This window comes from Gopherus evgoodei, chromosome 3 (genome assembly GCF_007399415.2).
Source record: "Gopherus evgoodei ecotype Sinaloan lineage chromosome 3, rGopEvg1_v1.p, whole genome shotgun sequence".
Lineage (NCBI taxonomy): Eukaryota > Metazoa > Chordata > Testudines > Testudinidae > Gopherus > Gopherus evgoodei.
In genome coordinates, this window is record NC_044324.1 from 121,815,105 (window position 1) to 121,828,015 (window position 12,911).

At 43.6% G+C, this 12,911-nt stretch overlaps 1 protein-coding gene across 4 annotated transcripts in view; it reads left to right on the forward strand.

The window, feature by feature from the left end:
• Nucleotides 1-12,911, forward strand: part of ADGB (androglobin) — a 221,736-nt gene that overhangs the window by 169,406 nt on the left and 39,419 nt on the right. For all 4 annotated transcript variants that reach the window (XM_030556520.1, XM_030556521.1, XM_030556522.1 and 1 more), the window contains 2 exons: nucleotides 5,886-6,082; nucleotides 12,118-12,229. In XM_030556520.1, coding sequence (XP_030412380.1) covers nucleotides 5,886-6,082; nucleotides 12,118-12,229 — 309 coding nt within the window. The remainder of the gene's footprint in view (nucleotides 1-5,885; nucleotides 6,083-12,117; nucleotides 12,230-12,911) is intronic.

Below are 12,911 nucleotides of genomic sequence, written 5' to 3' on the forward strand. Positions count from 1 at the left end.
TTTGAGCTGTGCAGTGCTTGTCATAAGCCTATGTCCACAAGTGACCCCCACGACTCTTGCTTAAAGTGTCTGGGAGAGGCATACTAAACTGAAAGGTTCAGAATTTGTAAAGTTTTTCGGTCAAGAGTGGAGAAAGAGCGTGACTTCCTCCTGAAACAGCTTTTAATGGAGTCTGCTCTTCACCTGCAACCGGCTGCAGAGTGCCAGGATCCGGCACCGTGCAGAGTGCATCCGTACAGAGTGCTCCAGCATCCATACACGACATGGTGCTGAGGAAGAACTCTAGCACAAGAGAGTCTCGGCTCCGACGCTTCAACCATGATCAGCGGGTTAGCACTGCTCAATTTCCCAAGTGTCTCACAAGTGACAGAAGGCGGCTCATATTAGAAGACTCATATTATTCAAGATATAGTCAGCGTAGATCCCAGAGGTGACAAAGGGAGGTGCCACTGAACTGGCAACAGTAGGGGCAACCCCTGATGCAGTGGCCCTTTTAGAGCCCTTGGACATATCATCAATCCCAGGGCACCTTGTCAAGGGGGGTCAATGTCTGTAGCCTCAGGACACCAGCCATACCACTCTCCTGGGGACAGACCCGCCCCTCGGGGATCTGAGGCCACCCTGTCCCAACCGCCCCCTCAACCTTGGGTTGTGGCTGAGATGTCTCCGCCACAGGCATTGACTGTAATGGTCACAATTGTCTGTACTGACCAAGAGGAGGTCAGAAACTTAGAGGAACCCAGTACCTCCACTAGCCACCTCATCTTCTTCCCCAGATGAAGCTGTAGCAGGGGCGTCAGCTTTGAGGCCGCCTCCAATAGATCACAGGGCGCACCAAGACCACCTCAGGCGAATCGCTCACAACATGGGGTTGCAAGGGGAGAAGGTTATTGAGACTGAGGACCCCATGGTCGACATTCTCACCCCCGAAGGTCCATTACGAATGGCTTTGCCCCAGTCAAGATGGTGCAGAACAATACAAAAATTCTGTGGCAGAGACGTTGAGCGTAAATACTTCATCCCTTCCAAGGGATATGAGCAGGGCCGGTGCAACCATTTAGGCGACCTAGGCGGTCGCCTATGGCGCTAGGATTTGGGGGGCGACATTTTCTTCGGCAGCAACCGTGGCGGCCGGATCTTCGGGTGCCCCAGTCGCCGCAAGCATTTAGGCAGAGGGAGCTGGGGCAGGGGAGCGCAGAGAGGGCTGCCTGCAGCAAGTAAGGGGGGGGCGGCACGCAGGGGAACTCCCCGCCCCAGCTCACCCCTGCCCCCCATCCTTCCTGAGCACACTGTGGCTGCTTCACTTCTCCTGCCTCCCAGGCTTGCGGCACCTAAGCTGATTGGCACCGCAAGCCTGGGAGCCAGGAGAAGTGAAGCAGCCACAGTGTGCTCAGGGTGGAGGCAAAGCAAAGGTGAGCTGGGGCGGGGGGGTGCCTCAGGGCAGAGGATGGGGAGCTGCCGCAGTGGGGGGGTACCTCAGGGCAGAAAGGGGGAGCTGCCATGGGGGGGCGCCTCAGGGCGGGGGCTCGGGGACGGGGGAGGGCGCAAGGTGGAAGTTTCACTTGGGCGCGAAGCATCCTTGTACCGGCCCTGTATATGAGTATTTGTTTTCATACCCACAGACATCAGGAAGTTTAGATTTGAAATTAGACAAAGGTTTCAAACCATCAGAGGAGTGAAGTTCTGGAACAGCCTTCCAAGGGGAGCAGTGGGGGCAAAAGACATATCTGGCTTCAAGACTAAGCTTGATAAGTTTATGGAGAGGATGGTATGATGGGATAGCCTAATTTTGGCAATTAATTGATCTTTGACTATTAGCGGTAAATATACCCAATGGCCTGTGATGGGATGTTAGATGTGATGGGATCTGAGTTACTACAGAGAATTCTTTCCTGGGTGTCTAGCTGGTGAGTCTTGCCCACGTGCTCAGGGTTTAGCTGATTGCCATATTTGGGGTCAGGAAGGAATTTTCCTCCAGGGAAGATTGTCAGAAGCCCTGGAGGTTTTCACCTTCCTCTGCAGCATGGGGCACGGGTCACTTGCTGGAGGATTCTCTACACCTTGAGATCTTTAAACTACAATTTGAGGACTTCAGTAGCTCAGACATAGGTTAGGAGTTTGTTATAGAAGTGGGTGGGTGAGATTCTGTGTCCTGTATAATGCAGGAGGTCAGACTAGACAATCGTAATGGTCCCTTCTGACATTATAGTCTATGATTCTATGATCAGCGGCCATTATTATCCATTCACAGTGGTCCCCTTTGGTCTCTCAGCTCACCCACATGTACGGTAGTGGTAGCATCTTTCCTCCAGAGATTAGACGTTCATGTTTTCTCTTACCTGAATGACTGGCTGATAAAATGTCAATCCAAGTCACAGTTGGTGTCCATCATTTGCATATTTTGTCCACCTTCAATGTGTTAGGCCTCCTGAAAAACTCAGACAAGTCAGTCCTGGCTGCAGTACAGAAAGTACAATTTATTGGTGCAGTCCTGGGCTCAACGATGTCCAGAGCTATATTACCTCAGACAAGATTGCATACAGTGCAGAGCCTCATTCTGGACTTAAAGGCTTATCCTCTCATGATGGTAAGAAGCTATTTAAAGCTGCTGGGGCACATGGCAGCATGCATTTACGTGGTCCAGTATGGCAGACTGCACCTCAGATTCCTTCAGGGCTGGATGGCAGAAGTATATTCTCCAAGAAAGCATCGCATAGACATGTTAGTGTAAGTATCAAGTGACATCATCTCCCCTCTAGATAGATGGTTAGATCCAACCAATGTATGCAGGGGAGTTCCTTTCACCCCCATCTCAGTGCTCTCTTACCCCTCAGACTTGGGGTGGGGTGGCTCACCTGGGACAACTATAGATGCAGGGTCTCTGGTCGCCCCCAGATCTCAGTCTACATATAAACATCAGGGAACTGTGGGCTGTTTGTTTAGCATTCCTTCCTTGCATCAGGGGAAGGGGCCTATTGGTTCTGACCAACAATGCAAACAAGCAGGTAGGGGCTCAATCCTTACTGCTCTCTCAGGAAGGAATCCTGCTCTGGAACTTCTACATCAGCAACTCTGTACTTCTGAAAGAGGCCCACCTCCTACGGGCTCTGAATACACTTGCAGATCATCTTAACAGGCTGTTTATCAATCCTGAGTGGTCCCTTTGCCCAGACATAGTGTGGGTGGGGGAATGGTCCTGCTATTGTGGAGAACTTTCCTGGCTTCTGCACTACCCCTGTGAAATAGGCTAGCAGAAGGATCCGAGTTTTCACTCCCACAACCTTTACACAGAGACCTCCCTGCCCTCAAGGACTCCCCTTCCACTCTCCTGTCTGGCAGAGTCCTCATAACCCCAACAAGGCTGGACCCAGGATTCCTGGGGGGCTCGGCCCTCAAGCTTGCCGTGGTCACCCGGGACAGAGGCTAGGGTGTCCCCACTCCGGGGTATTCTCTCTGCACTGGACACTTCCCTAACCCACTGATCATTTCATACAATTTAAAGCAAATACAATTTATTTAATTAGCAATTAATTTAAAAAAAGAATAAGGGAAAATGGGAAAGGTTAAAGGAAAACACATCACCCCGCTCTGTGGCAGGGAACATTAGAAATAGTGTCTCTGTAATGTCAGGCAGTTCACAGTCTGTTCCTTGTAGGTCCCAGGCCTCCTCTTAAGGCCCTGGCTGTGCTGCAGGGATGCTGTGGGTTGGACACTTGCTCTGGTAGTGCTAACACACCTCCAGGCTTTGGTTGGTGGGACCCTTCTTCCTAGCATCAGCCCCCAATCGGGTTGAGATCCCCCCTCCATCTGCCCTGCAAGTACCCTTGGCTGGGGGTGTCTTTCTGCACTGGGCCCTTTGCCCAGGGTCCCCCCTTGGCTAGCCCCAGTTGCTCACTGCACCCAGCTCCAGATTGCGCCAAGCCCAGCCTCAGCTCTGGCTCCACTCTGCCTCAGAACTCATGCTGCTGCTCTGCCTCCAGCCCCCTGGGCTGCTTCTCTGGTCTCTCTGACTCTGTGGCTGCAGCTCTGCTCCCAGCAGAGGGTCTGTTCTCCTCAGTTCAGCTTGGGCCCCTGCTTTCTCCTTAGCTCTTCCCCACTCTGTCTGACCCAGGCAATTCCAGCTCACACGGGAGACAGGACCCCCGGCCTCCTGACTCTCTAATTAGTCTGTCCACCCTGTCAATCAGGCTGACCTGGAGTATTGGCCTCTTCCCATTGTTCCTGGGGACTGTCAGTCCCAGGATCCTTATTTCCCATCAGCCCTTCCCCTTTCTTTTGGTACTGGGAGCTAGCCAACCAAAACACCCACACTGAGTTTTAGTAAGGGGACAACAGCTAGAAAAATTTCTAGCTAGAAAATGGATCTAGCTATGCTTTACTAACACATCTGAGGATTCATCCCCATGTCAGATAAATAATAAAGAAAAAATATTCATTTTGCAAAGTTTTATATCTCTCGGAGTATCAAAGAGCTATGGATGGGTTGTGGGGAAATAATGACAGTATCGTGTTAATCAGCCCATCAGTAAAAGTGTGGAGCTTTTGTTATTTTTGCTATCATCAAAAGCATTCTGGAAATAGTGTTCCAGACTAATTGGGTTCTGGGATCTTCATGAGGTATATTAAATGCCAAATTTAAACAGAGATCTTCACATTGGATATACAATGCAACTTAGTACACACTGCTTGATCTCCAGAAAAATATCCTTTTGTTGAACTAGAACTATCAAAGCCCAAACCTACAAGAATATTGAGATCCACTCCTGTGTCTTGAAGCTCATTTAATATCATCTCTGCTCTGCTTCTGCCAGGCACAGCAGTGATTTCTGTATGCTAGATGAAGTCCTCTCTGCTGATATTATTGTGCAAGTACCATAAACAAAGGACCGTTTGTTCCTTTTCCCACAGTGGCCATTGATTCATCTGCAGTCATGCTCCCAGACTTTGAATTGTTGAATTGTTTTATATGGCTGTTATTTCTTGACCAATATATTCAATCAGCTGACATTGACTAGTGTTGCCCTTCTGTTGCATGGTAGCAGATGTCTGGAGCCTTGCAAGTCAGTTTCCCACTAGAGAAATCAATACTGGTAATTTTCCACTCACAAAATGCCAGCCACCAGCTAGGAAATCCCTGTTCTCTCCCCGTCTCATGCTCAATGTTTCCTGTGTGGCTCTAATAATCTTCCCCCATGGGTCCTTTTTAAATCCTTGATTTGTCACCTCTGTCCTTTGTCCTGTTTGGGAATTTTCTATTCTCCACTCCCTCCTGCCTGCAGACAAGCAGGGGGAAGTAGCTTTCCACAGCCTTCAGCTAACCCATTGTCCTAATAGGCAGCCATTTAGTTCTAACAACCTACCATCATATCTTGTCTGGGAGAGACCCACCAACAGTCAGCAGTGGTGAATTCCACATCTACTCAGAGGCATTCCATGATACAGCAGTTTCATAACTTCATATTATCTACCAGAATTCATAAACTGGACAGACAGAGTCCCCAAATCATCATACAGAGCAATAGTCAATTGGGACCACAGAGTGATGTTCAGCAAGAATATATTGGAAACTAGGTCAGAGTGTATAGAAAATATGTACTACAGAGCAACTGAGTCTGCAATGCTGGGTACAACAAACGTTGTGTTGGTTATTAAGAAAAATAAATATTTTAAAGAGATACGTTATTTCCATTGCAGAAGAAAATGAATTAGGCTGATTTTTAGCATAGTCATAGAGTTAATTAGAACCTTATGAGCATAATGAACTGAGTGAAAATTGACTCAAGTCACTCTCTCTTTACAATATGTGCCTCTGTCTGTTCAGCTGATTCTACTAAATTTATAGAATTCCAGGAAACTGAAAGTTGACATTTTTATCTCTCTGCCAGCAAGCAAAGGTCAGATTAGCCAAAGCAGCACAAAGAAGGACCCGGAAACTGGAGGGACCAAAAGAAAAGGCGCTTTAGCAACCCAGAAAGGCATCAAATCTCATAGGCCAGAAAGTGTACTAGAAGGCCAGGCTGTAACAGAAGAAGAGACTGTCATCCTCCCAGCTCCTGAAAAGAATGCTGTAGATCCACAACCGGTAAAAGATTTTAAATCCAAATTTCTGCAAAGATTTCGGAAAAGCACAATAGAAAAGTGGTCCTGATAATTCTTTTATTAAGTTTGAAAATCTAATATCCTGATACTGTGTAAACCATATATTCTCATAGGATGAAATAATCATCATTGTTATTTATTTTATTTCTGTAGTGCCACAAATATTTATAATATTGGCCCTGCTCAGAGGATTTAAAAATCTAAGGCCTGAATACTGCAAAATAATACAAGTGTGCGGAATCCCACTGATTTAACAATGGAACTCTATTTACTCTCCACCTCAGCCCTTTTGCTCCACCCAATATTCTAAATTAACCAGCCCTGTTGTATCTTTCTTCTGCAATCATATTTTTACATACATACCTATGCCAGTACCTCCCTTGGTAACCCAATCTGCCATGCCCTCCATCCTTTCCTCCTTAGTATTTTTGTTCAAAACATACTTTTCTCATGAGGCCTACTCTTCATACTCATATTGTTTAGTATCTGTATCTGTGTATTCATGCATGTGCATATGTTTGAGTGTATGAAGGAAGAAAGAGGGTTATGCCACAGCACACACACAGCCCTTTAAGGTGCGTTCTTCAAAATCTTCACAATCACATTATCTGATAACTAAACCATCTCCTTCTGTCATAGAACCACAGATTTTAAGGCCAGAAGGACAATGATTATCTTCTAGTCTGTCTTCCTGCCTAACACAGGCCATATAATTTCACCCAGTAATTCCTGCACCAACCACATATCTTGTGGTTGAGCTCACATATATATTTTAGAAAAACATCCTAAAAGCATGAGCCTCTACCACCTGAACTGAAGAACCAGAGGAGAAATCCTGGTCTCATTGACGTTAATGGGCAAACTCCCATTCCCTTTAAGAGGGACAGGACTTCACCCCAGATCCCTAAATGGAAACGTATCCACTCATGCTGTCCTGAGGTTTGCCCACCTACTTTGTGACTTGCCTCAACATAGGCCTGCTGAGAAAACCCACCTGAGAAATTACAAACTGAGAGACTGCAGGAACATGCACTCAACCAGGGGGTGCTTGCGAGCAGGGCTGGCTCCAGGCACCAGCATTCCAAGCTGGTGCTTGGGGTGGCAATTTTCAAGGGGCGGCAGTCCCTGTTGTTTTGCCCCCAGCAGCATGCCGAATTGCCGCCGCGGACGGCAGGGGCAGTCCATGTGCCCTTAGGGCAGCATGTGCATTTCCGCAGCAGCAGCAATTCGGCAGCAGCTTCTATATTTAGCTGTCCGCGGCGGCTTCAGCTATACATAGAAGCTGCCAAGGAAACGCGCCTGCCGCCCTAAGGGCACACGGACTGCCCCTGCTGCCCACAGCAGCAATTTGGTGTGCTGCTTGGGCAGCGAAAACTGGAGAGCCGGTCCTGCTTGCGAGAGGTGGATGCACCTCATTATAGGAGTCCATAATGAACTCAAGGCTGTGTGCTTATATGACAGTCCGGCAGCAAACATCTTCAACAGTGGATGGTGTGATGGCTTGTGGGTTTAAGTATGTGCACATGTACACACATATGCAGATAGAGGTACGAAGAGGAGAGGATTAGTTTACATTGGCCTCATGGGAAAAGTGTGTCTTGAAGAGAAATATGAAGGGAGAAGGGATGGAAGCATGATGGACTGGGTTAGAAAAGAGAGTTCCAGTTAGGAAAAGGAGTTACATGGAAGATGTCCAATGTCGAAGAGCAGGAAAAAGTTATAAGTGAGAGCATCTTGGGTGGAGTAAAGGGAGTGAGCAGGGAATAAAAGTATATCCTAGCAGAGAAGTAATATGAGATTGTGGTGGTGGTAGTGGACTTTGAAAGTGAGAACTAGAAGCTTGAATTTGATTAAGAATAGTTTGAAAAAGCCAGTAACAGGTTTTAATTGGGATTGCTGAGAAAGGCAGGAAACTTATGAGTTTAGCAACTGCATTCTAGATGGACTGGAGAGGTCAGAGGGTGTGTCATGGAAGAAGAGGCTGCAGAAGCTGAGATGTGCAATTATTGGGGCATGGCTGATGGTTTTGACAATGGGGTTACAGAGGTTAGAATGGATTTTGGAGAATGTGTAGAAGAAATAACATCCAGATTTGGCAATGCAAAGAGACTGAATGTTCCCTCAAGAATATAACTTAGTTTCTGTGCATCAGTTTCTTCATCTGCAAAGTGGTTCGGTAATATTTATATACATCAAAAGTGTGTTGTGAGACTTGTAAAATAATTAAAGAATGAAAGGCAGAATTATTATGAGTCCATCATATCAACACCATTTAACATTCTGTAGATAAACACCTGAGTTCTCTTATAGTGAAATGAGTTTTTGTAGAAAAACAAGCAGATCCATTTTACAATCAGAATATTAATTGTATGCTGCAATAATCTGAACAATGTGGGACTTGAAGGTCTTCACTGTAGAGATTTTCACTGTTTCTGAGTACACTAGAAGTGAGTTCCACTGTAATAAATTTGAACTTTTCTTCATATAAATTGTAGTTGTTGGTTCTCAGATTTGCCATCCCAATAAAACAAAAGATCTCAAGGGCAGAAGACCTATATTTAAGGCATAGACCAGGCACTCAGAAGCACTTTCTTCATCGCTGCTTCTCCTGACAGTACTGTGAATGTCACACCCACAGTTGACTGCAGCAATGGACATCAGACTTAGACATTTCTGTGCCTGCTCTTTTCATATGGGATTTATTCCCAAACTTTTGTGGTATTAGACCTGACAGGCTTGCAGAAAGGTGCAGCTGTTATGAAAGGATTGTCTATCCCATTCTTATTATCAACAGACTTCTCAACATTTCAGTGTGATTTACTAGGACAACGGGGACACAAACTCTTGGGGGACTTGCTTATTTTAACAAGATAAAGCAATATCTGGTTATGTTCTAAGGCTATTAGGCACAGTGCTCAATAGAGAGTGATGCAAAGCAAATGTAAATGTATAGTTGGGATTATGTTTTCCAATGTACATTACTTTGCATTTATCAACTTTGAATGTCATCTGCCATTTTGTCTCCCAGTCACTCAGTTTTGTGAGATCCCTTTGTAACTCTTCTCAGTCTGCTTTGGACTTTACAAAATTTCTCAAGTTGGTTATATCTGCAAATTTTGCCACCTCACTGTTTACTCCTTTTTCCAGATCATTTATGAATATGTTGAACATCCCTGGTCCCAGCACATATTCCTGGGGGACACCACTATTTACCTCTTTCCGTTCTGAAAACTGACCATTTATTGCTACCATTTGTTTCCTGTCTTTTAAACAGTTACTGATCCATGAGAGGAAGTCCCCTCTTACCTCATGACTGCTTATTTTACTTAAGAGCCTTTTGTGAGGGACCTAGTCTAAGGCTTTCTGAAAGTTCAAGTGCATGCTATCCAGTAGATCACCCTTGTTGACCCCCTCAGAGAATTCTAATAGATTGGTGAGGCATGATTTCCCTTTACAAAAGCCATGTTGACTCCCCCACAACAAATCATGTTCATCTATGTGTCTGATAATTCTGTCCTTTACTATAGTTTCAACCAATTTGCCTGGTACTGAAGTTAGGCTTACTGGCCTGTAATTGCCAGGATTATCTCTGGAGCCTTTTTAAAAAATCAGCATCACATTAGCTCTCCTCCAGTCATCTGGTACAGAAGCTAATTTAAATGATAGATTACATATGAGAGTTAGTAGTTCTGCAGTTTCATTTTTGAGTTCCTTCAGACCTCTTGGGTTAATACCATCTGGTCCTGGTGACTTATTACTGTTTAATTGATCATTTTTTCCAAAAAATTTCCTCTATTGACACTTCAACCTGGGACAGTTCCTCAGATTTCTCCCCAAAAAGAATGGCTCAGGTGAGGGAATTTCCCTCACATCCTCTTCAGTGAAGAATGCAAAGAATTCATTTAACTTCTTCAAAATGGCCTTATCTTCCTTAAGTGCTCCTTTAGCATTGTGATCATCCAGTGGTCCCTATGATTGCTGGCAGACTTCCTGCTTCTAATGTACCTGGAAAAGTTCTTGCTGTTAGTTTTTGAGTCTTTGGCTAGTTATTCTTCAAATTCTTTTTTGGCCTGCCTAATTATAATTATGCTAAACAGCCCTGAAGCAATGTACAGATTGAAAAGCTTTACTTGTCATGGGCATGACACTCATTTCCAAGTAAACTGCAAGAATGTTTTATAGATTTGATGTTTGAGAATACTTAAAAAAAACTTTTCATAGACCTCTACTTGCAAGGTAATCTTCTTTGTTGACAGTTGTTATCTTTGCTGTCTTCCAAAGTGTCTATGGAAAACAGCTGAACTTTCACAATCTGTTGAAGGGTTTATGATTAAATTTAGAATGATAACCCTGGCAACCCTTCTCTAGAGCCAATGAGGTATCTCTGCATAAATATATTTGTTTAGGAATCCCCTTGATACCAAATTCAATTATATTAGTCCACTTTTCAGTAGCTTGCTGTGTGGCACCAGGGTCACCAGTAGCTCCCAGTTCAGTGAGGCAGACTGCTTCTCAGGTGTGACAAGTCCTCATGTCCATCCATATTCCTAGTGTTTCTAATGCCATCATACCACAGAGCAAAATTTCCCAAGCAGGGTAACGTGTGTCCAGGAAACCAGTGAAAAAACAGGGTCCCTACTCTGCCACCCATCACAGCTTCCAAATGGTAAAAGGTCCTCTGGAGCCAGGCCCTCATTGGAAAGATTATTTACTATGGTGTTTGTATTTATTTATATTTATTTATGTTTATATATTTATTTATGTTCAAAGTGTGCTAGATGAAGTACAGATATGTAGAAAGACAAGGAAGAATTTACAATCTAGAAAAAGAAAATCATGCCAAGATAGAGTCAGGGTCAAATGAAGAGCAGGCACTTCATCTGTTCCATGTGAAATTGTGTAAGACATTTGGAGCTGACATGCGATACTTCTGGAGGCAGATTTCTTATAAGTTCATGTTCCATTATACAGCACATGAAAAAAAAATTGCCCATTACTTGAGGCAAGAATTTTTTAAGAGGGAGATCAAAACTTACAGTTCAATGATCCCTTGGCCTTCCCCTGACATCATTTATGTATTTGTAGGAAAATAACGTGGATGTACTTCTGCTGCCAAACGGTGCTTGTTTTTTCTGTAGCCAGTTGCTCCCATTAGCTAAATATGATTTTTTGTTCTTAAGACTGGGGTTTAATTTCAATAAATTGTTAACTCTACAGGTAGATGAATCATGCCTACTTTCAGTTGTTTCTTTACCACAGAGATAACATTAATAGATGAAGAGAATAAGAGATACTCTTAGAATAATTTACTATTCATTGTAAATAATGAATAGTGCAACTTACTAGTCACAGATCTCTATTGAAAAATGAATCATCTGTCCTCATCTATGTAATGATCATGGGGTTCATTAAATAACAAACCAGTGAATGAGAAAGGAATAAAACTTTAATAAAAACAAACTGGAGAGTTACTGTGGTGAACTGCTGCACACAGCCATGTGGTGTTCCCAATCCCTGTCTCCAAGGCACATCTCCAAATTCCTATGTTCATAATACTGTCGCTTATGAGGGAGCATCTCTAAATGATAATCTTCTACAAATGTAACTCTACGTATGAGCACTCAAAACTCAGTGAGCTGTTGAGGGTTTATGGTTTTATAGAAGAAAAGAAGTCTTTGTGCACCATATGCTCAGGAAAATGTTACATGAAAACCTTCAAGGAATGTAGTTCCTTATTCTATAGCTCAACTTAGTTTCACTTTGATAAATATGCAAGCGAGTGTGCAGTTCTAGAAGGAAATTACAACAATGTAGTTTGGCATTAGTAATGAGACTTCTTTTGAGATTCTTGTGAATAATATGATATGTATAAGTTTGTGAACTAATTTATGACTTCTCTTGCTGTAGTTAAGCAGCCTGTGTTCAATGTCTAACAGTTTATTGAAGTACTTTGGGATGCTCACTGTGGATGCGTATTAATGTCATCAGCAGATTAACATATTGCCTTTGGCTTCACAGACTCACAAGTACATTATACAAGCGCTGGTGTTGTATAACAGTTGGCCACTTACCGAGAGTCAGTTGGCATTTGTTCAGGCACTGAAAGAAATGGAGAAAAGTGAAATCAAAGGTATGTCGCTTTAAACACACCTGCTAGAGTGTGCAGTATGGTTTGTTTTTTAAAGATGTTGTATTGGTATATCACTTATTTCTATTCAGTAAATACATAAGATATTTCCATAACTTGTATTATTGTCTTTTGGTAATAACATCACACTTTTGTCAATTTAAATAGCAAGGAAAAGGGGTTATTACATAATGCTGTTAAGCTGAAATTTGCACAGAATTTTCTTTCTACTAGCAAAATATAGTCCAGTAAAAGGAAAGATGAGATGTTAGAAGGTGGCATATTAACCACCAACCCATAGAACATGTTCTTAGCCCTGTCCACTATGTGGAAACAAAATGAATAATTTCCTATAGCAAAGCCTAAACCTCAATCAAAAACCTTAGAATTTGTCTCTTTATTAGTATTCATCTTCTTTACAGGATATGCAAACAAATGAAAAATACCATCAACATTTAAAAAAGATGAGGTAGCCCAGACCACGGAACAACATCATACAATATTTTTCTTAGGTGCACTGATTAGTTCCAGGCATTAAATATCAAAAGATGCTCTGCCCAATAACTTTCACAGCTAACCAGTCAGTTACAAACAAACAACAAAACATAGTCTGCAACACATACATTGGGATCTCAGGGCTCAACTTTACACAGGAAGGTAGGAAGAGAGTGACTGCAACTATAGT